This window comes from Thunnus thynnus, chromosome 9, assembly GCF_963924715.1.
Source record: "Thunnus thynnus chromosome 9, fThuThy2.1, whole genome shotgun sequence".
NCBI classification, from domain to species: Eukaryota; Metazoa; Chordata; class Actinopteri; order Scombriformes; family Scombridae; genus Thunnus; species Thunnus thynnus.
In genome coordinates, this window is record NC_089525.1 from 17,655,873 (window position 1) to 17,681,238 (window position 25,366).

General features: G+C 41.9%; 1 protein-coding gene across 7 annotated transcripts; it reads right to left on the bottom strand.

Annotated features, from left to right (window-relative positions):
- Window positions 1-1,632: 1,632 nt before the first annotated feature.
- On the bottom strand, window positions 1,633-25,337 carry LOC137189459 (catenin delta-1-like). 7 transcript variants are annotated; one of them, XM_067599342.1, is made up of 22 exons: window positions 25,180-25,337; window positions 19,294-19,429; window positions 17,422-17,585; window positions 14,920-14,988; window positions 14,699-14,818; window positions 14,197-14,456; window positions 13,268-13,552; window positions 12,934-13,174; window positions 12,587-12,809; window positions 12,192-12,384; window positions 11,956-12,073; window positions 11,684-11,840; window positions 11,444-11,461; window positions 11,085-11,153; window positions 10,541-10,668; window positions 10,149-10,299; window positions 9,792-9,984; window positions 9,356-9,564; window positions 9,212-9,253; window positions 9,024-9,091; window positions 8,709-8,810; window positions 1,633-6,896 (listed from the first exon to the last, which is right to left on the bottom strand). In XM_067599342.1, exons 3-21 carry the CDS (start codon window positions 17,578-17,580, stop codon window positions 8,751-8,753), a joined length of 2,763 nt encoding a protein of 920 aa, XP_067455443.1. In that variant the 5' UTR covers window positions 17,581-17,585; window positions 19,294-19,429; window positions 25,180-25,337; the 3' UTR covers window positions 1,633-6,896; window positions 8,709-8,750. The 7 variants fall into 7 exon arrangements, with proteins under 7 accessions (XP_067455443.1, XP_067455444.1, XP_067455447.1 ...); XM_067599343.1 differs by lacking the exon at window positions 25,180-25,337 and adding an exon at window positions 24,354-25,023; XM_067599346.1 differs by lacking the exon at window positions 17,422-17,585.
- Window positions 25,338-25,366: the final 29 nt, after the last annotated feature.

Genomic DNA, 25,366 nt, shown 5'->3' on the forward strand with positions numbered 1-25,366 from the left:
CTGTGAGTTACATGTTTGTTCTTCTTCTGGTTGGTTTCCTGGTTGAAGCTGCTGATTAATTTCACCTTCACTCATCAGCTTGATTCAGATTATTTTCAGCATCTAAAGGCAACGTAACCAACAGTTTTCATCACGTTTGTGTCTGCGGGTGTTAAAACGATCTGATAACAGTAGAGATGGCAGTTTAGTGATGTGTTATGTTGCTTTTTGGACTTCATTGGTGGACTAAATGAAACTCTAGAAGAAAGAAATAAGATTATTTCTTAATACTTATATTGATAAATATAACAGCTTTTTTTCATTACTAAAGAATTGGAGTTTTTTGAATTGTTATTTTAAAAAATAATAGTTTCAGAACAGGATTAGAATAGATTTATATTTTAAATATGACAGAATATTGTTTCTTACAGCAGCAACCGTAATGTTTCCATCATTAAAGTCACTAAATAAATTCAATAATATCTCACTTGAAAGAAATCAGAAATGTCAGTAAAATAAATAATATTCCTGACATTAAAATACAAAGTGCAGTTTAGAAAGAATGAAGAACGCGGACATCAGTCAGTATCTTCATCCTGTCCTCCTCCTCCTCCTCCTGCCAGTAGCTAAGTTTACAAGAATTTAACAAATTTTAACACACATTACAAACTAAACTAAACACAAACACCAACAAATAGAGCGGAGGAGAGGACAGAGAAGCTAGCGTGACCATAAATGACAGCAAAACGCAGTAGAGACTCAGCACAGTGTCCCCTTGTGTCTACACAGGAGGCGTTCAGGTACAGTGTTGAGTGCAGGTCACCCACGTTTTTGAAGCACTCAGAGCCGAAGACATAAATTTGACTGTAGTTACTCATGTAAAACGGAGGAAAATAGACTTGACAGCACTGTGAAAAAAAGAGGAAAACCCTGATGTCTAATGATAAAATTGTGAAAATGAGCATTCAAATGTAAACTGGCATTAAAAACAGACACATAAGAACACCTCAATGCCCCCCTTTCAAGAATATTGGTTCCAGCACCCCCCGCCATTCTCTGAACGCCCCCTGGGAGACGGTACGGCTGCCCCTGTTGAGAAACACTACTTTACACCACTGGTAATGCAATGAGTCCATAAGATGCATTTATACATTTATACAATATCAAAATGTCTCACTAACTGCGCAAGGCTGTGCAGAGGGTGAAACCAAAGGTGAAAGGAAATCAGATATAGTATTCCAGGCATCTTGAACAGTTTTATGATATGTTATGTGCCTGTCTATTTGCGGGAGATGATAAATAGTTTTACACATAGACAGTACATCTAAAGATCATGACAGTTGGCGTCCAGGTGTCTGGTTGGGATTGTTAATTGGTGTGAGGTGGCTGCCGCTGTGATCTGCAACCAGAGTTCATGGAGAGTCAATATATTTGTTGCACGTTCAATACAAAGACTGAAGTTTAGTTTGTCACACTTACATGCAAGCTGGATTCAAGTCTGTTCTAAGGTCACAATGGGGACCAGAAGTGAGGATTCATGGTGTTCGGTCTGCTGTGTCGCTGCAGTCGTCTACTGTGAGGAGACACTTCAGGAGAAGAGTGCTTGCATGATGGTAAACATCACTGTCATAGAAATACAAGTCAAACATATAATATCATTGGTGCTTTATTATTAATGCCAGACACATCAATGTTAATGATTTACAAAAAGCAAATTACATAGATAAATGTCTCCTAAAAGGCATTTTACAAACTATATCAATAAATGAGTGTTGTCATAGCCTTAGTTCCAGACTGTTTCCCAGACTGTATCATAGGGAGGGACATATGCCACAATGACTCACATTTTCAGTCAAGTATGAGTCTGTTTCTCTTTTAATAGCACTGACAACTGCAGCGGCGCCGGTTGCTCATATCCACAAGGAAAAAGAAAAAGTCTGTCAGTCATTTCCTATCTGAAACAGAATCAACCCGTTCACGTTGTCTCGTTGTGTCTGAGCAGTTTATCGAGGACTTGCTCGAAGGACGAGGAGGGGACCGGGCTGAAAAACTCGGTAGGGGACGGAGAGTCCTGCTGGTCCGGAGTGGGCTTGGGCCAGCGCTCGTAGAACTTGACAAAGAACAGCGGGTCTTTGAAGGGCCCCCCATAAACGATGGCCTGCATCAGGTAGATGAGGGCCACAACCATTGAGCTGATGAGGAAGAAGGGGGTGAAGGGCCTCAGGTGTTGCCAGGCCACCCTGAACCCGTAGCCCAGGCCGCTGAGCCCATCCTGGTTCCCTATGTGGGAGGTGTGGCGGGAAGAGTCTGGCGCCGGAGTGCTATCAGGAGATTCGTCATCCGAGTTTGCAGCCATGATACAGACGGCAAGACAGGACAGTACCTGGGTGTCTTCTTTACTCTTTAACTGCTCTGTTAGTGCTCACTTTCCTCCAAAAATCAAGGACCATGAGGAAGAAAACAGGCCATAGAGACAATCCCAGTGGTGCGGTTTCTCAAACTTATCATGCATGGTACCTGGGCAAGCGGTGTCCCTCTGGCACGCTACGATAGATCCCGCAGGGCTCAAATCCTCCTGACAATCATTCCTCTCTGCACGTTCTATATAACTTCTGTCTTATCCTGCCGGCAGTTTCCTCCCCCCATGAGTCTCATGTGTTGGATTTAAATGTCGCTGCTCCCGTATGAGCTTTAAGAGAGAGATAGAGAGGAAATGAAGAACAGCGGGTGATCCCTAAATAGATATGACACCAAGTGACAGGACACAGGGAGGGAGGGAGGGAGGAAGGGAGGGAGACTCTGCTGCGTTTGGTGGTCTCAAGTTCAAGGAATGGGGCGTGTGTACCAGCTGTACAGGTTACAGACATCAAACACACTCAGTGACTAAAAGAGACACACACACTTGTCAATCAGATTGTAGCAGCTAGAGGACAAAACCATTTATGTTTAATTTATTGTAGCTCTGATAAAACTACACTGTGGCTGCTACAAGAGCACGTGTCTCATGCATTTGAGCAGGGCCGTAGGCAGTTTCAAAAACACTGAGGCCATGAGTCCATGTCCCCCCAGTCCGTGAGTCCAAGTCCTGTAAGTAAGTCCTTTCAGTAATTTGTATATCCCAACATAAAGCTTTAAGTGCAGTTTCAAAGTCTTATTAAAAATGACTCATTCTTATGGAGAAATACTCAATACTGATACAAAGATAATATCAAAACGTCTCAAGTATCAAAAGTTTTAATGCTTTGTCAGATTTGTAGTCTTGTTTGCTGATATTTTTTTTATCATATATTTCTTGATTTAAATCAATTTTCTAATTTTTTACTTTTATTTATGTAGACAAAACTTTTTTTTATTTGACACTGATGCATTGAGAACTTTGATAAACACTCATCGGCCACTATAGTAGGAACACCTACGCAATCTAATGTGATCCAAGACAACAGCTCTGCCATAAGTTCTACTTTTATGAAGCATTACACTGAATGGTGTTCCTAATATTTTGTCCACTCCATTAACATACACGAAGGGGGCAAAATATTAGGAACACCATTCAATATAATGCACCCCAGTACACCACCACCCAGTATGACCTCAATAATAAACAAAGTAGAATTATCACCTTTCTGACAATGTTAACAAAAACTGAAAATGTAGAAGCTTTGTAAAAGTAGAATTTATGGCAGAACTGTTGTATTATATTGCATTAGATTAAACAGGTGTTCCTAATAAAGTGGCCAGTGATTGTATATGTTAAATGAAAAAAGGGGTCAAACCATATATGTAGTATATTCCCCGAAGTAAGTTATTTGATTGGCATCAATATCCATACTAGAGCTGCAAGGGTTAGTCAATTAATCAATCAACAGACGTTTTATCAGCAACTATTTTGATAATTAATAGTTTTTCAAGCAGAAATGTCAAACATTTGATGGTTCCAGCTTCTCTAATGTGAGGATTAGCTGCTTTACCTTGTCTCATAATTTGGAGTTTTTGACAGACATTTTTCATTATTTTCTGAAGTTTTTAGACCAAACAATTAATCTATAATTGAAAAAAAGGCCTAGTCAACTTTATGTATATCAAGTATATCTAAATACACTTCTTGTGAAATACCCACCATGTGTAAGTTTTTAAATTGTAGAATATAAACTCCCCTCATGTTGCTACAATCCCCCAAATCCTCAGAGGAAAAAAAAAAAAAAAAAAAAATAGAGGACATGACCTCCTCAGTTTGAGCTACATCCCTGCCTGCATATTACACATAAAGTATTAGTGGGAACTTGTATTTTTCAGTTCCCAGAAGTGTCTTCATCTATAACATCTACAATCACATTTCAAGTCAACATTTAAAGGTACTGTGAGAAATTGTGACTGTTTGGGTCACAGGCTGACACATACTACACATCATGACCTGACTAATATCAAACTTTCACACTCTGATGTGCACTTAACGCCCTCGTGATCCAGCAGCTGCTTTTCAATCTGTGTTGGACACATTTCAGGCATACTGGAGACGCTTTCGTGTCCTCAAACAACCCTCGTGCGTTCCTTCTTCATGTCTAGAGCCTGACAAACACACACCCTCACACACACGTACATGACGGCTCAGCAGGAAACCTGAGACCACAGCAAAGCTGAGAATGTCAACACTTAACAGTGTTTAACTGTGCTGCGGAGCACTTTGTGTTTATGCAGGCACAGACACACGACCTGAGCACAGTTTGAGCTCTTATGTTGGGGCATGAATGTGTTTGCAGGGAGTTGAAAAAGGTCTGGTGACACAAGTGACTTCACGGATAAAAAGCGTCGATAATCAGTGCATCCGAATAAACAGGCCTAATAGAGCGCGCTGTTGGGGAGCGAATATCTGACATAGTGTCAAATTTGAGTGTATGCCATTTGCCTTAACGAGAACGAGGGGATGACATTACTCAGGCGGACAGAGCGTCGCCCTTTAATTAGACATGTTTATCTACACGATACAGCAGTTGTTCCTCACCTCACCACACCACACCACATCAATCACATGTCACTTAATCTTGTCTAAGAAAAGATCTTTATTTATAAAAAACAACAGTATTACCAGTTACATACTTTACTGAAAAAAGCAACTTCTCAGAGCCAAGGCAGGTATGAATGTTACATAATTTTACATGGATAGGCAACATTACAAATATACTATGTATGTGGAGAGTAGAAAAAAAAAAACAAAAAAACAAAAACGACACAAAGATGATTGGTCTCTTTTGCCATAAAAACAACTCAGCGGTAAAACAGGGACTAAAAAGTGGAACAAATTGCATAATGCTCTCAACCACCACTCCCACACATACAAACCCCCGAAATAAAATACAAACAAAACCAGACAAAGTGAAATAGGAAGAAAAAAAAAAAAAAAGACAAAACGGATCATTGATCAAAATGTGCTTTTTGTCTGCCTCTCAAATTAAACGTATCTCTCCCAATCTGTCCAAACTCGAGTCTCCTCTGAGTGAAGAAGTCTCCCAAATTTGTGTTTTTCTTTTGTAAAAAACAGCACAAAACACACATCAATGTGCATACATGAGTGGCTACATTGCAAAAAAACACAGCAAGTAGTGATTTTTTTCTTTGATAAATGGGAATTGAAGAGGAGATGATTATTCCACAGTCTCTCTGAAGTGTTTTTCAAGCAGGTTGCATCTATAGTGTGAATCTTTAACAGTAGAGTCAGGGATTTTATCACTTTAAGCCGCCATAAGACAAAATGTGTTAGTGGTTTTTGTAGTGTATGTTCCCAGCTTCACTTTCTACTACCAAGTTTGTTATACTGGTCTGGTCAGCTGAATCCAGACAGGAAAGTTAAAACACAGCAGCATAAACTCATTTCTTTCATATGGGGAGAAAAAAAAAAAAAAAAAAAGAGTTGGAAATTAAGGTTTTAAATCACAAAAAGAGGCAGCTGGTACAAAAAAACTAACATTTAAAAAAAAAAAAAAATATTGTCACTGGAGTGGGAGCGCAAGATTAAAAAACAGACAATATGAATGGATGAAATGAACAACATGTGGTCTTATGGGTCTGGTCCGTGCACACACACACACACACACATTCAAAAAGGTCCATATTCATTTTCCACACACACACACTCACGGCCACAGGTTTACTGTATGACAAATATACACACACCTGCCCTTTCTTGTCTTCTTCTGTGCCCATCCCAACCGAGAGAAAATAATTCTAGACAGGAAAATAAATCCTATATAAACAACATTCTCAATCTACAGGGCGGCCGCGTCCCGCCGGTACGTCCAAAACCTCCCAACAATCCCAGTACAGGGACGATTTAAATTAATGAGCCAAAACTAATGCAGTCATCCCATTTTTCTTTTTATATATACAGTATATACCCTACATAGAAGTCTACGTACAAATTCAGGATGCGGGTGTTGGCAGCAAAGTGTCGACCAAGACAAAATTTACCAAAAAAGATGACAATAGCAGGGAAAAATTTAAAAAAAAAAACAAAACAAGCAGGATGACAACATCAGAATTAAATGATTGTCAACAAAAGTGATTGCCTTTACAGAATAATTATAATTTAAAAACAAACGGAATATATTTCTGTTGCTACAATGAATTTGTAAAAAGTAGGTGTGTAATGTAATCTGCACGCGTGTGTTGCACCTCGCTTTTTTTGCCTGCAACACACAACCACTTTCTTTGGATGCCAACCCTCATCTTCCTAGTCCCATCTGTCTGGTGGTAGAGAGAGAAAAATAGAAGAAGGGAGAAGGGGGAGGAGGAGGAGGAGGAGGAGGAGGAGGAGGAGGAGGAGGAGGAGGAGGGAGAGAGTCCGTGCATCTGGATCTTCTCTCCTCAGTAGCAGTGGTAGGGCAGGGACGGCCCAGTCTGGGTGATGCACACTATCAGTTTTTCTGGAAGCACAGAGAACGACACGTTGATTAATTAGTCGGAATAAAAAGTAGAAAACATAAAATGTGGGTAATTTACACGATAAACACGGAGGCAACACAAAGACTCACTCTGCGGTATAAGTATGGCACAATGAACAGTAGTGCTGTCACAATAACCAACTCTCCTATAATATTTAAATATAAAATTACATTTAATATAGATCAGAGTAAGTACTGAACTGTATTGTCGTCTTTTAACAAAGTATTTTGTGCCTTCTGCCATCAGAACATGTGTAGGAGGGAACAAGTTGAATAAAGTGTAGGTTGGCAGATGAAGTACAAAGAGCTTTTATAAAACACAGATACTCTCTGTGAATTTACAGCATGTGGAGATAAAAAAAGATCAGAGTAAAAAGCAAGTTGTGTTCAGGTCAGAATCACCAGACCACAGCAGCAGACCTGATCAAAAACCAAAACCACATCAAATCTTTTCCTTCTACAGATTAAAAAGGTAAAAACAACTCCTGCTAAATGTTCTATCTGGAGTGGAGGAGTAACGCAGATAAAATTAGCTGTGAGGAGGAGAGAGTCAACTGAAGGTTTTTACACACATCATCTAAAAGATAAGAAGGTAACAGTGACTAGATAATATCTAGAAAGTAATGATTTGTAGTAACTGCATTCAACAAGAAAACAGCAATGGATTAGAGTAAATTCCCCAATACTGCTGATAAATAAGTTTGTAAAATAATGACAACCATTCGTGTCATTAATTTGCTTTTTCTTGTTTAATCCCCAAACTCTAAACCTGATATGAAGATAATCAATAGCAGGCAATAAGTCGTCTAATACTGAACGCACAAAGAATCAAATAAATTAGATCTGTTGATATTCTGGTGTGTATGTTGTTGTAATATCCTGTTCAGCCACTAGAGAGCACAAAGACTGCAGGTTTAAAAGCACAGACAGGAGCAGACTAACGTTTGATCCTGGATTTTAGTCATTTAACAACATTTAACGGTAAACAGCAGCTGACCACAAAAACCCCCCTCAAAAAACAGAAAATACGCACTGAACATCATGTCAAAAAGCCCTGTGCAAAAGTTACAAAGCTTAAGGGATTCATTTTGTGATATTAAATTACTTTTTTCTTTGATGCCATGTTACAGTAGTCATGATATTTTTTAGAGCAGCAACAAGTAATCGATTAGTTGATCGACAGAAAAGTAATGGGCAACAATTCCGATATATATATATTTTTTGTAATAGTAAATGGTAAAAATTCACTGATGCTTGCTTACCAAGTACGGTTTTCATACTCTATGATAATAAAATTATACTTTTTAGATTTTGGACTGTTAGTCGGACAAAACAAGACATTCTGAAAAGTAACTGTGGGCTCTGGAAACTTGTGATGGATATTTTTCACAATTTGCTGAGATTTTAAAGACCACACACACAAAAAACGATTAATTGAGAAAATAATCATCGATAATATGAATAATCACTCCAGCTTTGATATCAAAGTCTGATTCTGGTATTGTGACAACACTACTGCACAAACAAAGGTTATTAATCTTTATTATCAGCCTGGGTTCATGTCTACTCTGACACACTGACACAATGCACAAGGAGCACCTTGCAGCATACTATACCAGCGTTTACACGTCACATCAGGGTATCATATAGTTAAATATCAGTACAGCAGACCTCAACCAGTCTCTCTGTACACAACGTAGACAAAGACCAGGTTTCCCTGAGGGTTTGAAGTTGTAAGAAGACAAAGGACCAGAGCTCAGAGTCCATGCAGGACGAGAGGTGAGTTGGACATACCATGCTGTTACATGCAGAGGGGGGTAGAGGGGAGGGGGAGGGCTAACCATCGTAGGAGTCCAACAGGGGCAGGGAGCCCTTTCTGCCCCCATACACCCCTCGCTGAGAGACAACCAGAGAAACAGAAGAAGAGAGAGAAGAGGGAAAGAGGTAGTGAGTGTTGAGAGAAGAAAAATGTCAGTAATTGTGAGGTTTTAAAAGGCTGCAAATGGAAACAGGTTAAAGTCAGGAATTCTTTCCAGCGGTGCAGGCGGTCAGGGGTTAGTGTAGTTAAATAAGCAATGAGTGAATGAGTGTAAGCTTGTTAAAAAGTACCGGTAAAGTGTCTGTGGTCTCATCCAGAGTGTGTCTCCTCTCCCTCTGGTCCAGTGTAGAGTAGGCCTCTGAGAAAAGATGACAAGAATGAGAAAAGTTACCCCAGATGTCATCTTAAAAACACATTTTCCATAAGTTTGTCTTGATAAAAAAAAAAAAAAAAAAGCAGTGATGTTAAATGTACTAACCAGGGCCAAGGTCATTTAGTGGGATCATGTCCCTCTTTTCCCCTAAAATAAAGCAAAACAGAGTCAAACAAAACCAAAAATCAGCTTTTATCATGTCTTTTCCTTCTGTAAATGATCCCGTCTGTAGTCATTTCTCACACAAACCTCTGTCCAGCAGCGGCATGGTGCTGTCTTCATAGGTGCCGTTGGCTCGGGTGCTCGGGCCGTTGGTGGTGCTGGTGGTGGGGTTGAGGTTGACCATGAAGTCCGTCTTCTTCCAGCCATCTTTCTCAAGAGGCCGACGTAGCTCCTTGTGGGCCCAGACGAGCTGCAGCACCTGACCGGCCCCCCGCACCTCACGATCGGAGCGCTTGCTGTAGAGCGCAAAGAGTGATGTTCATGTTAGTCAGTTCAGTAGCAAAAAAACAGTCAGACACTTAATGTCTCAATATATAAGAGCTAATTAACTTAAGCACTGTGTGATTAATAAATTAAGCTTGTTTTTTAGTGAGCAACAAGCTGCATTCATAGCTGTGAATCATGAGAGCAGCAAGAAAACATACTGGAAGCACCATGTTTCCCCTCTGTATTCTTAGCTTACCCGTCCTTATTGATAAGCACCAGCCTCTCAATGCCCTGCGAGGCTCGAAGGGTCTTTGCTGCCTCCAGACTGTTGCCTAGCACCTCGGCGAGCGTGCTCAGTACAGACACGACCGTCTCCTCTGATAGAGTGCGCCCAGACTGGCTCTGGCCTCCAGGGAGGTTGGCCACAAGATGAGGCACTGCATGCAAACCTGCAGAAGAAACACAGTTTGGGTATAATAAAATCCAGATTTTCACAAACATGCAAAGACTAGGAAGCATAATAAACTTCATGATCATCCAGCAAACTCAAAAATTAAAAAGGCATAGTCTTTGATATAATACGTGAGAGTTTTGTACAATCCAACAATCGTACCGAGCAGTTCACAGTTACGGTTGTCGATGGCAAGGTTCCTCAAGGCTCCGGACATCGCCCGAACCACACGGTCATTGCCATGAGCCAGTAGCTCTGCCATCATGGGAAGACCCTTCTCCAGACGAACCGTGGCCCGAATATACCGACCATACTGGAGAACAAGCACACCGAGAGGGAGTGATGAATATTATTTTACATCAAAGGTTTCACTCCAGTAAGAAAAACAACACAGCTGACTTTAACTTTTTAACAGAGCCAAACAGCTGAAGGTCATTCAGATTTGATTTAAGACTGTGACTTCTCTTGAGAACATTACTACTATAAATTATATTTTGTTTTTTTTGTTTGTTTTTTTACAGCACAGATAACGTTAGTTAAGCGGTAGTACTAACCGTCCACCGGCCTGCACACAGGTTCTGGATGGCACCGGCAGCAGCCTCCAGGACTGAGGGATTCTTGCTCTCTCTGAGCAGTGATGTGTAAACACGAACCACCTCCGGCTGGAACAACAGCTCATAACCTGAGGTCAGCAGAAAGAGAGGGTGTCAATTTAGATTTACAGAGTTTGGCAGACATTAAACTACACTGCACACAGATCAAGTCTTTATCATAAATCACTAATAGCTGAATTTTCAGCGTTGACCGTCCTGAAAGTTTATTAAATATGACTAAAAGCAAGTAACACAGTCAAAGTAACACTTGAATACCAGTGTAGTGTGATGGAAACAATATCTTAAAACATAAAGAAACCCACTTAATCTGGAATCAGATTTAATCTTTGTACGGGAAAGCAGCAGGTTTCATTTAGCAATTTCACACAAAGACTGACAGCAGCACACAGAACTAAACAAGACATGAGGGGATCAGATAAGCCTGCAACCTGACAGACCGTTAAATAATAAATGACTCAGAGGAAAAAGGAAAAACCCCACACACCTTTGGCAGGTGTTGTCCTCTTTGGAATGTCAACTTGGTCTCCACTTCCATCGTCTCCATCCTTCTTTCCTACAGACAGAAAAGGAATAAAACGAAGAGGTAAGATTGAGCTGAAGAACTAAGAAAGTAGTGAGTGAAGTGGGTTGAGATGAGCATTCACGTGTAAAATGCGACCATGCAACCGGTGGAACAAGCACTGTGACCATGCAATGTCGTCTGTGTGACGTCAGGTGATCATGCCCATGAACTGGATGTGAATTCGACATTATTAGACATTCTCATTTCTTTAGTGAACAACATTCTGCGTTAGTAAGATGGCTGATAAGTGGTGAATAGTTTCACCAAGAGGACAATCTTACCTTTGGAAAACCACTCATCTAAATACAGAAGAGACACAGGAGGAAGGGAAGGAGAGTGAAGAAAGAAAGGAGAAAGGAAAGAGGAAGGACGAAGGAGAGAGAGAAGAGGAAAAGGAAGGAAACAGTGGTCGAGTGTGAAAAACAGCAACAGGTGCTTCCGCCACCAACAAGCTCAAACCCAGCAGCAAAATCTCTCAGACACTGTGCAACTTGAACCAGTAAAAGCCGTCTGACACTGACCTTTGCCCTTTCGAGAGCCAAAGCAGCCACCTTTGTTGGCGCCAGGTGCGGGTCCCTGGTTGAGGGGCGCGGCCTCTGCGTAGCGCTCACAGCTGGGGACCTCACGGTGAACCTGATAGGACAAATTCCTCAAGAGGCAGACGCAGTTCTCCACCAACTGCAGGAAGGGACGAGATGATCAAAAGGTGGAGTTAGAAATGTTTGGTCTCATGATTAAAAAAAGACCAAATATAGTAATCCAGTAAAAGTAGCTTTGAACGGTGAACAATTACCTTATTATCCACATCTTTGCGGTTGATCTGTGATTGGACGACATACATGAGTGAATCCACCAATCCTGTGCACTCCCTCAGCTTTCGCCTGGCCTCGCTGCGTTCTGAACTCACATTCCTGTTGAAGAGAGCAAAAATTAAAAAAAAAAAAAAGGTATAATTTCATGTTCTTCTCAAAATAAATCTCTCCGTCCTCTTCTCAGACTGTGCTTTCCATTCGTTGATCACTCTTGTACCTAAGGCAGCCAGCAGTGTTGGTCAAGGCGGTCTCCCACTCCAGATGGCGTGGTTTGCAGCTCTCCTCTCCTCCGTTGCTCCCTCGCTCCCAGCCCGAGTGGGGCACTATCACCTCGTCAGCTAGGGCGTGCAGGGCGTGGTCCACGATCTCCATCTTTACAGAGTCGTGGGATGAGAGGTTCCACAAGGTTCCTGGGATGACAGATTAAATGTCGTCACTATCAGTAAAACGGCATATAGTTTGGCCCTTAAAATAATAAAATATAACCGAGGAATGTCCAAAGGTCTAACTAGTTTCTCAATTATTCCCCTCTTTTGTATATTCTGGTATTTAATGGTATTTAATTTGACGTGAAATCAAAAGACTACAACCGGTAACAAACAATAGTGATACCTGTGATAGTGTCAGTGAGGTCCTGGTCGTGGGTTTTCCTCAGTAACCTGACCAGAGCTGGCACTCCATCGCAGTTCTTGATGGCGATCTTGTTGTCTTGGTCTCGTCCATATGAAATGTTCTTTAGCGCTCCGCAGGCTGAGTGGTGCACATCCTTGCTGGGGTGGTCCAACAGTGACACCAAGGCTGGGATTCCCTTCAGGCGACGCACCTCTGACTTAACCTGGACAAACGTACATAAAAAAAAATAAAAAAATATCAAGGATTTGCCAAATAGACAAAATACAAAAAGATAAACAACTGTGCTGTTACACTTAATTTAAAAATGTGACCGTTGGCTCGCTCACCTTGTCATTTTTGAATGTGAGATGCTGGAGGAAGGCAGCGGCGTTGGTCTTGACAGGGTCCAGACGGTAGTTCAACATGGCGATCACCTCCGGCAGCTCTGGCTGTCTCCATGAAGTAGGAGGACCCTTCCTCAGCGTGCTGTCCAGTGAAGCCATACTCCCCCTCTCCATCGTCATGGGAACGCCCCAGGGATACGGATCACCTCCTCCCATATCACCGTCCAAAGTATCCTCACAGCTCCTGCATGTGGCACAAGGAGATGAATAGAGAAATATTTGTTAGGTGCATCACAACTAAGATGTTCAATATTACACAATCCGCTTAATGTTTTACCTGAGTCTTCGTCTGTCCATAGTACCACCGGGGCCAGGTCCAAGGCGTGGCATAGTGCCATAACCTCCAGGGTGCATGGGTGGAGGCCCCATGCCGTAGTCATCATATCCCACACTCCTCTGGTCATCCTCAAGCCCGTAGTGGCCGTGGCCATACCGCATCTCCATGGCTGAGCCCATGGCCCTCATTCCCCGGCCCACCTGGGGCTGTGCTGCATAGGGGTCCAGCTGCTGACGGCTTGGGGCCCGGTAGCCAGAATCCAGAGTCCTGTAGCCATCGACCGGCCTGAAGAAAGATGTGATAGTGGGTGAATCCTGCTTCTGACCAGAGTTCAAGTGTTGGTTGAATGGGGTAAAAAGTTCTAGAAATAGTCTACAGTAAGTATAGCTTAGTGTACAGTTAATATGGTGTTGACTTCTGGCCCTCTCGACCAGAAATTCTGCTCTCGTCAGTCTCAGACTTACTTGATGATTAGAGCACAAAGATTAACTTTCCATAAAGTGAAAACAAAAGGAGGGAAATCATGTGGTTTAACCACTGAGTAAATATTGTAGTGGCCAATATTGGGGAACTGAAAAACAATTGTACAATTCTGTTTCGCAAATATACAAGGTTTATTTTAGGTCTTGAGTCATTCTGGGGTTAAGTAGTGATACGAATGTGTAAATTAGTTATAGATCCAGGTCTGTGTTAACAGTGACAACCAGGGAATAATCTGTCACAGCTGACATTCAGGTTTTAATAGTTCAGACATGGGTACAACACACATTCCTACTTCTTGTTTATGTGTCATAGTGGTATAAATGTGACACTTATAATAAAAAGGCTTTTTTATACACTGGTAAAGATAAATGATTACTGTGTAGTTCATTAGGATGAACTGACACCATATATCCTGGACATATAACAATCTCGTAAGGGTTCTGTACCTGTAGCGGTCGTCCATGTGTGAGCCCCTGCTCAGACTGGTGTACGCCTCAGATGGTGGAGTCTGGTAGTCATTATAACCCATTACAGGGCCGTAGTGGTAGTTCCTGGGCACTGTGGCGGTGGGATAGTCTCCTCCTCCAACCTGCCTATAAGGACGGTCCAGTGTGGCGCTGTAGCCACCCATACCCGACACTGACAAGCCCCCGTCGATGGACATTGAGTCGGAGGGCAGGACTGTGCGTGAGATTGGTTTCTTCATCTGAGGGAGAATGAGATGGGGCGGTATAGCAAAATGTGTTTTTGATAAAACAGTCATAGGGAATTTCCTGAATTTCCCAGTACAACTGAAAAACTACTTTCTCTTCTGTGTCTTGCTTTCTCTTTCGTTTTTATCTTGATAAGAAGTAGTAAAAAATAGTTGCCTCCATGATTCTTATCCAAGCCTTGGCAGGAATTTTTAAGGGTCTGATGATATCTTGGAGCATGTATCCTATCACCTACCCCATTGTCTGACCGTCGTGTGGTTCCTTCTTCAGAGAAGACTGAGTGTACTTCCTGGGAGTCGTCCTCCGGTGTGTAGCTCTCATCTAGAGCGCCGTGTGCAGGGTCAACCATCCTGTACTGTAGCACAAACCCCATGTTTAAATATACTATACTTATTGCAGAAACAAATAATAATTAAACTCAGGTTTACTAGATAAATTATATCCAGAATCACATACCTGTGTGCCGTTAATGTATGAGTCAGTTAGTTTCAGTCGTTCTATGTCTGCATCCCCTAAACGCCCGTTCTGTAATAGCAGAGAGAAAGACACACGACTGTGAAATACACAGTGTAAAAATGATAAATTATATCATGCCACCAACAGTTTTACTCAGACAGTAATACAGGTGAGGTTGAAAGCATGGATTTCCAGTCACTGCCGTCTACTTTCTTACAACCACCCAGATGATTTTACAGCTGCTGAAGCACATTCTGTGCTGACCCAACCGTCCCTGTATGTTTATAGCCTGTGATTCACTGCCAGACACCAGGGAGGACATTTTGGAACGTAGCCAGTCATCCTCACACCCGCCTTCCTCCTCCTCTCATCTGTTACGTCATCAGTGACTGTCACACTGTATAAGCTTGGCACTTTCTACCTCATACTCTGTATCAGCAGTAGTCTCAGGCTCAGTGACGTGAACATAACACAATTGGGCTACTTTGGAAATCTTTTTCACCACCCATAGCTACTATAAGTTCAGTAGTTATGTGCCAATACAAGTGAAAAAAAGTGTTACAAGCCATGTGAAATGGCTTCAGTTGCAGTAGCAGGTCTGACTGCACTTCATGTTATGTCCACAAGGAGGCAGGGCTGTTATCAAAAAGCAATGGGAAGTACAGATTAGATTTACAACAAGAAGGGCACACTTCCTCTCCAGCTGGTCCTTCCTATAAATCACCATTTACTCACAATTGAGTCCTACTTTTGGAGAGGTGCTCTGAATGAAAGGCTATAATTATCATCATCATAGTTATTATTATTATTATCATTATTAGAAATAAAACACTCACAGCACAAGGCCAAAATCTTTCTTAGCCTTCATCCTCCAGCCACAACACACTAATCAAATACTTCCAAGAATTCACAAAGTCAAAACAGAAGATCTAATCAATGTCAGCAAGTCCTTTAAGCAAGAAAAATATTTAGGGACAAATTTGACACTGTTATGTTCTCTCAGTGTACAGTGCCAAGAGCTGGAAAAGATGCTTAAACTGGCAATCCCTGAATGCACCGTCTGACCTTTGGTGTAATCTGACAGCGTAGCGACAATGGCTCTGCTGTAGTCACCTAACCGAAGTTTAACTCTCCCTGATGGTCAAGTGAGACTAAAAAACACAACAAGAAGGAGACAGTAAAACTGTGTCCAGCCAACCAAACAGCTCAGCAGAGTTAAAGTCTTAAAACTCTCAGAGCAGTTTAGCTGTTCAACTTAAAAAAAAAAAAATTAAAAAAAAAGACAGATTCAGCAACATGGCACAGAGAGATAGAAGGTCTGGGCGATATAGTAAAAGATCCTCGGTCACGGTGGTTATTTACTATTGCAATATCAACAAAAATGTGGAGGAAAATCAATTGAGTTAACGGTTTATACATAAAATAATCAGGTGGGAATGTTTTCAGTTGAGGAAGCAAGTTAAATACCTCACAGATCAAAGTACATCAGTAGAATGATGAAAAATAATCATATGAGAATCAAATTTTGCCTTATGAAAGTCTTTCATTTGCCAATAAAACTGTCTCATAAAACCACACATATTAAAGTGATATCACAGTATAAACAGTATGTCAAAACCTCTAATGGTAGAAAAATAGATACTGTCTGAAGGAATATATCATTATGTTGCTCAACTCTAACACATAAGCTGTAAGACTGAGTAGAAACATAAAAAATAAGTAATTTTATCAAATAATTGAATCAATGAGCTTGCAATATCATGCATCAGGTCAATATATAAAAGAAACTTTCATGCAGAGGAAAACTTAACAGGAACTAAACAGGAAATGATGAATTAAAGAGTTTTGTAAATGACTTAAAATGAAAATAAGAGACAAAAATCAATGTATTAAAAGAAGCCTGTTCATTACTATACACACTGGATGCTGGGATATGCGACACATGCACGACAGATGACCCCATTCCATCACACGACATGCTGAAGCAGAGGAGGGAAATAACTGAGATTCCACAGCGGGAACTGATGAAAGGTGTATATATATGTGTGTGTGTGTGTGTGTCAAATGTATCCGGTGAGTGAAGGCATGCTGAACGTGTGTGATGATGACCGTCTCAGGCATGTTAGAAGTGTTGAAACTATGTGCAGGCACAGACCCATATATTTACAGATGAGGGCTGAAAAAGACAGATAGACTTGCGAGATACAGTATAAATGCAGACAGACGTTTAACGGTGACGCACACACACACACACAAACTGGCCGAGCGCTGGTGGAGAGGAGGCCGGGACGGAGGCAGAGACAAGTTTTACTGATGGGTGGGCGGATGCCAGAGGGAGGAAAATGATGCATGAATTCACAGGGATCCGGATATTTGGAGGAGTATTAGCTATGTGGTGTTGAGGAAGATGAAGATGGAAGGTGGTGGTGGTGGTGGTGGTGGTGGGGGGGGGCTATGAGACGCTTTGGACGGGGATGTTATGGTTTGTTGGGGAGCGTTTACCTGTGTGTGAGGGAGGGGGCGACCCAGCGCCGAGGGGCTGGTGGCAGGGAGGCCCACTCTCCTCCTCTCCTCCTCCAGCGCCCGGGTCAGCTGTTCAAACTGCACCTCCTGCTCCCTGACCGACTCCAGCAGAGCCGCTGCGCTCTCACACTGCTCCATACACACTACACGGCCCCAAGGGGAGAGAGGGGAAGGGAGGGGGGCGTTACACACATCCATACAGCCTCATACACACACACACACACTACAGCGCTGTCTAACAAAAACACAGACACAACTCTTCAAACAAAGTATAGAAAGGATCCGGAGGATGCCAGCTTTTTGGGGTCTGACATTAAGTAGGAAGCTTAAGCCTGATTTGTCTGCTGACAGATTTTGTTTGGTGGCTGAAGCTCGGACGCCTTCTTGGAAAAAAGCCTTCCTGGAAAGCTATGGGCACTGTAGGGATTACATAACAGTGGCTTTGCCCTCAATAATGAATATATAGCAGTTACTACCACTGTAAAGACATATTTGTGGTTGAAACTCAGACATGAACACTTCTTCAGATACACTGGGGGGTTTTTTGTACGTCTATTCCTTTGAAAGCCTGTCATGGCGTAATGATTCATTCAATGAGGTTATTTCCTGGCGCACAGACTTTAAAAAGGCGGCTGTCTTACTCAAATTTCATGCCACTTTGACCAACACCTGTCCACATAGCATTGATGAAACTAGAGCTGAGACAATTCGTCAAATGACAGACAACTATTTTGATAATTAATCATTTCAGTCATTTTTCAAGCATAAATGGCAAACTTTTGTTGGTTTCAGCTTCTCATATGTGAGGATTTGATGTTTTTCTTTGCCATATATACTAGTAAATTTAACATCTTTGGGTTATAGACTGTTGACCATGTAAAAAATAAAAAAAAAAAGCAATTTGAACATACTGTGGGCTATTATAATGAGGATTTTTCATTATTTTCACATCCTATTTTATACAGAACGATCAATTGAGAAAACAATCTGTAGATCAATAATGAAAATAACTGTAACCAACAGTATATCACAAGAGTCGTGTTACACTGTGAACTATAAGCTACAGTTATTCCAGGTTGGTGACACATGAAACAACATCTCAGAATGAAAGCTACCAATTATTGCCATTAAAGCATAATTCACTTGACTAGCATGCTGCTGTAAATTTATCTGGTCTGACAGAAGTACGGACGATGGAGGGGAGACTCTTTAAAACCCTGCTTACTGCATTGACCATAAATATTGTAGCATATTGATCAACATAATGTGGAAATGTTTATTGAAATATTACATTTGTCTTTAGGACCATCCTCTAAATGCAGCTCAATAAACTCATTACCATTCGATGTATGCATGGTGGGGTTCTCTGGGCTTCTGATCCTCTCAGACAACACAACAGAAAGTACTTTCTTAAATATGGTCGATGGACAGAGACTGATGTTTTCAGATAAAACCTCTGCAGTGTCTGTGTGTGTAGACTTTGCAAAACAGCACTGACGCATTGCTGCAGCGCTACTAAAAAACCTTCTCTTAAAAAGTCTACAGCATTGTTTTCTTTCCACCATTTAGAGGAATATGAGGAGTTAAGTCTGGAAGCCTGGCGTAGGTCTAAATTTAAGCTATCCACGTTTTCTGTGACTGGAGCACAATTTATGATAATACAGATGCAGTATCTATAGAAAACTGAGGAAGAGGCCTGTCTCAGATTACGAGCAGCACTTTTTGTACTTTTAGGATGAAGCTTAACACGATACAGTCCAGGGAGAACTGCGCACTTCTCTTTATGGTTTAAGCACAACAGAGACACACTGCAGAGCCTCACATCAGAGTCAGAAAATCTGAAATACACACCTTCACCTGTGGGCGTGGTTTGTTAGAAGAGGTGAGAGATCACGCCAAGGTCAGAGGTTGAGCTCTAGTTGCTCATGGGTAGAAGGTCACCGAACCACCGAGCCCAGAAACAGGAGGATCGACAGGGAGGAATGAACTGCAGAAAGAGAGAGAGAGAGTGAAAGATCGAGGGAAGAAAATAAAAAGAGAGGGAGAGATGTTTTAGCGAAGGCACCCCTGTTTGAAAAACACCAACATAGTGAAAATACCGTGCAAGTGTGTCAACGAGGATGTGTTTGCTCTGTGTGCACAAAAAACAGCGAGACACAGACACGGAGAGAGAGAGAGAGAGAGAGAGAGAGAGACATACAGTAGCACCAGCCTTCAGACACACCCTGTATTTATTCAACATTTGGCCTGCGGACGGCAGCTAGCTGCGGGAAGTCGACCAACCTCAGCTCTTTCTGGGTCAGAGAACATTGACTGTCAGCATAAACAGAAACAGTTTTAGAAACTCTAACATCTTCCAAAAACCTCTTTTTCTACCAGACCTTCTTCTCTAATCAGTCTACATCTACCTCTGGCCCGACTGTCAGTCCGCTACTCCTGTTCTCTCGACTTAACTGCCGACTTTATCCCTCCCCCTCTCTCTCTTTGTTATCTCGGCTGTGCTCCGAGTAAAAAGACATTGTTATATCAGAGCCAAACAAGTGGAGACTCAGATCCCCTTATCAGTGGATACAGCAGCAGCCTGGCTCCCTGTCAGGCCTGGCTTGAAAGGTGAATAAACTCTGTTGTTTTCCCCCCAACACACACACACACACACACACACACACACACACACACACACACACACACCTGCAAGACCAGTTAGACAAGTTTGAGGAAGGTTGACCAATTTCAGTTTCTCAATGTCTCAGTCTGTCTAGCCAACATGCAAAGACACACGTTTCGAAACAGGACCCGCAGTGATTTGGGGGGGAAAAAAAAGCAGGAACCTGTATTTACATTTCAAGCAGCAGGTGTTTATGTGCACAACAGGTAGAGGGTTCACAAGTGCAAATAAAAACATGAACAAAAGGTGCGATGAGTCCAACAGGCGAGAGGTAGACGACTGACTCACAGTTTCACCTACATCAGATTGTGCAAATTAAGACATGATAAGATGATATCACAGTTTGAAAAACTATTACGCCACCCTTAAGCTGGTAAAATGACTGTGCAATGGCCGTTTCTGTTCCTGTATGTGTGTCAAATGAATGATTAACACACACACACCCCCGTAACTTCCAGCTTGGGGTGTGCCCAGTGTGGGAAAAAGGGGAGGGAAGTAGGATGGCCGGTTGACCTGATGAGAAAACAGGGAGTGGCTGAAGTGCACTTAGCAAGAATTTTTAAAACCAAAACCAGGATTTGCATGTGGGATAGGAATGACCGACAGGAAGACATGATGTCATACACATACACAACCCTTTGCTTAGTGGTTGTGGCGGCCCAGAGCCATAACCTCCCACCTGAGCAAATCAAAAACCGCTGTCCTGTACCACACATGCCTATATATGGTCACAGCCAGGACAGGCCTGTTATTACAGACAGACAGACAGAGATGGGCAGAGTGTAAGAGCGGAAAGCACATAAAACGAGCAGAAAGACAGGCATTGAAAAAGACTGAAGGTTAGCGAGAGGGTAAAGCAAAGCAAAAGGGGGAAGAGATAAGGAAAGGAGAGCTGAACAAAAGATAAAAGCTAATCTTGCATTCCTAACATTGTCTCCAGCCAATTCAGCACAGCAGCCCACCCACTCATCCACTGCACTGTAAAAAAAAAAAAAAAAAAAAAAAAAAAGACCTTAGCAGGACTTTGTGTTTACTGCACTGAGATGCAGCATTTCAAGGCAAAGTTACCCGTCACAATGACCCAGAGATAAAGAAACAGAAACTATTTAATCAAATCTATACTAATCTGGCATATTTCCATAATTTGATACCTCATATAAACACTGTCTCACTCCTTATCTTGTCTCAGACACAGCAAGTAATTATCATTAACATGCTACGCGCTATCTTTTTTTCAGTAATGAGCATAGCTGTCATTCATGCAAGATGAATTATAAACTGCGAGTGATATTTCTTGGCAAGTGTACTTGGGAATGTGTGTGTGTGGTTTAACCGCAGCCAGAGGAGGGAATTTGCAGCTGTCAGTCCGGGAGGTTGGTGGAACAATGAGAAGTTTGTTGCAACTGAGAGCACGAGCGCAAGTGTGAAAAAAGTTGGACAGCAAGGAGGACATCCAGTCAAGCGTGCAAAAGGTCCGCATCCACATTTGTGTGCATCTGTGTTTGTGTGTGTGTCTGGGAGAGAGGACCGGGGGGGGGGGGGGGGTCGAGCTAATGTCGCCGTATTAACACTCATGACTTCTGCCCCTCCGCCTTTCACAGCTGTTAGTTTTGGCCTTGGAAGTCAGCGGTGAGTTTCGTTGAACAATGAAAACAATCAGTGCTGTCCCATCACCACTCCCCTCCCTTTCCCCTTCTCCCCACTTCCTGAGAAACAGGATGTTATGGATTCTACATCAGAGATGAGTAAAGGGACGCAAGAGCTATATTGGTTCGCCAAGAACCATTCTCCTCACCAGGACTCCATATACACATAAACCATGAGAGCATATAGGATGCACACTTTAATAAACCACCCATGGATGGCTGGATTCCTCCTTTAAGTGGTTCTGCATTGAAAATCCCCCACGGTCGATATGCTGAACATGCGACCACAAACCACTTCCCTTTTTTGCTAATATTATTGTCCGTGTACTGTTTTCGGTTCTGCATTCATAATCTTTCGGAAGTAATTTTCTCTTATGGCTGAAACATCACATTTTCATCTTTTGGTTGTTTAAGGAAGACAGCCTTTCCATAGTTTAACAACTGAATCAGCACTTTGTGTGTTGATTTTTGTATGAAAAGATTAGTTGATAGACAGAAAATGAATCAAACAATTTAGATAACAATTCACCTGCATCGCAAATGTGAATATTTTGTGGTTTATTAGTCTTGTATGATCGTAAATTATAAATATGTTTGTGTTTTGGTCTCTTAAATGGGCAAAACCAGCAATGTGAAGACATCACCTTGTGCTCTGGGAAATTATGATTATGCATTTTTCACTCTATTCTGCCATTTAATCAAGAAAATAATTGTTTGTCGCAGGCCTAGTTTTTTTCTCTAAGAAGACAAAGGCTGGAACAGAAAGAAAGAAATACAGCAACAACACAAATCTTGAGAAAAAGAACAAACTGGTACAAGATAAAAACATCTTGGACTGTCATGCACGCTGATCTCATGTCTTCATTCACTACATTTACAGTAAGGACAGAGTAAGCACAGAGTAAAGGGTCATGCTCTGTTTTCCCAACATGATGGCAGCAAAAGTTCAAAATGTCAAGCAGAGGGATGTAAAAGGTCAACGATACACACACACACACACACTCCTCAAACATCTGATCATGCCCTTACACACCACGAGTCACACAGCTCCATCTGATAGCGGACTGTCAGTCAGCATGACTCACTCAACTCTGTCAGAAGACATCTGTGATCATATGAACGTGTAACCAACAATACAGCCTTTGTGCACGTAATGAAACACTGCTTCATGGAATAAGTGCCTACACCTGCCATCAGTAGCTCCCTGAAACAACACAGTCACTGTCAAAATGCACATCTGTTCACGCACCTCTAGGTAACCTGATGCTGAAATGTGTGTGATGGCACCGGCCGCTTGTTTAAGCTGAGCGTGGCTTGTAATGGGATTGAAGCTTTAGCCCGCTAATCCACTTACCTCCTAACACATACACACACACACAACGTTAAAGTGCACGCACAGACACAGACACGCACGCACACAAACACATTAGGTCGCTGTGGATTAACCTGCACACACCTCAAGAGAGCAGACACAATTGCAGCCGGAGTTGGGAGCACGCATCAACAGTCAAACAATGACTCGGAGACGAAGAAGCAGTCGGGAAAAGGCTGATAAATGGGTGTTCGGTGGCATATGGTGTTATTAGTGGTGGCACCTGCAGCACATCAGAGCCAACGTCAAATCAGCTACAGACACATAACCCACACACACATACTGTGCAAACACAGTGGCGGAAGTATTCAGATCCTTTGCTTAAGTAAAAGTAGAAATACTGTAGACTACAAATACTTTACTACAATTAAAAGTCATGAATTCGAAATGTTACTTAAGTGCGTAAGTATTATCAGTAAAATAAGTATCAAAAGTACTTGTTATGCAGACTGGCTTCTTTGAGAGTGTTATATTATTATGTGTTTGTTTTTAAATCACTAACCAATAAAAGCATTTTAATCCTGTAGTTCATCAATGTCGAGCCAATTTAGGATACTTTAGGGAATTAAATAAGTGTATCATATGTTTTTTAAATAATAATACACTTTATTTATAAAGGCACCTTTCACACACCAATGCGGCTCAAAGTGCATATTGCATTTTAAAAAAGAAATCTAACTAAGAAAACTAAAAAAAACTAACTATACAGTGGTAAATAAGTGTAGTGGAGTAAAAAGCATAATGTTTTCTTCTGAAATGTAGTGATGCAGAAGTACAAATTAGCATAAAATGGATATAAACAAGTAAAGTTCCCTTAAATTTGTACAGTAATGTTTACAAGGGGGGCGGCTAGTTAACCTGTTCAGTCTCTCAGGCTGACAGTTATCCACACCCAGGTATTTCCCTACCAAAACATGTTCACACAAGACCCACCCAACAGGTTCACAAACTAACAGACCTAAAAAAAAAAACAAATCCCAGCATGTGTGACAACACACCACAACTGGACGACCACCACCCTAAAAAAAACGAACTCAAATACACAAAACAGGACTGACAAAAGAAAAAAAAAAGAGTTGAGAGGTTTACAATTACCTTTGAACTACACCTTAGTGAGAACCGTTAAGGTGCTGAAATCTACTTTTTCCCTGATAGAAAGACGGTTAAAAACGAGGCAACATGATAAAATATCTATGTTAAAGCACAGAAGATGTGCACATCTACTCACTATGTATCTATATGGTGTATCTGTATGTAGTCACGTTGTCATTTTCCCCGTTGAACTCATCCAAATCCCGTTTTTCCTACCAGCCGTGAGCCATCCGGAGCCGCTAGCAGTTAGCTAGCATTCCGCAGTTCTGGCCAAATAGCACAGACTGTCGTGAACTGATTTACTAAAAAAGAGAGAGAAAGAAAAAAATCTAGGGCAGCAGCACCGACCAGAACTGGCAGCATTAACTAACCGCCAGCTGAACAACAATGAGACGCCGGTATAAAAAAAACGAGTCTCTCAAACAAAGACACACGCATTTGAGCGTTGAGTTACTCGGTGGTTGTGCTAACGTTGCCCAGATAAATGACAATGTTGGAAATCAAATCAGCCACAGTTGGTGAGGAGGGAAAAAAAAGCTCGACTCTGCACCCGTGTGACCTGGTTTGGCTGTCTTGCTACGTTAGCATCACAATAACCCACATACACACACATAGCCGACAGCCAGGCTAGCGTGTTTAGCATAGCAAACACAGATTAGCCCGCAAGAGCTGAAGTTAAAGCGGCCTTTTTCGGGGCTAATTTACACGATATTCACGGTATCTGTCGCTATTATCGCGTTGAGTGCGAGGCTTTCTTGTGTTTGCTATCAAGAGTGAGCACGGTAGAAAACATAGCACCGAGTGAACTTTAGCTTCGTTAGCTGCTCGGTGAGTCGTGTTGGTGATCTGTCGATGATGTGACCACTCCTTGCCAACGCTGCAGTGCACCCACTATCTGTAGACATTAAAAAACACGGCCTCCGCTATATTAACCATCTGCTAACACGTCTTATTTTACTCACCTGTTCGTGGTAAGCCTGCCCCCGACTATTCCGTTTTTTAGTGTGTTTTCTCCCCTCTTTTTTTCCCCCTCCTTCCCTGGCTTCTGGGTCAAGCTCGTTAAAGACGAAGCGACATCACCGAGTTTTTCTATCAAAGAGAGGGCGGGATCAACAAGCGGCTTTACCGTAAAAAAACACACGCGGCGCA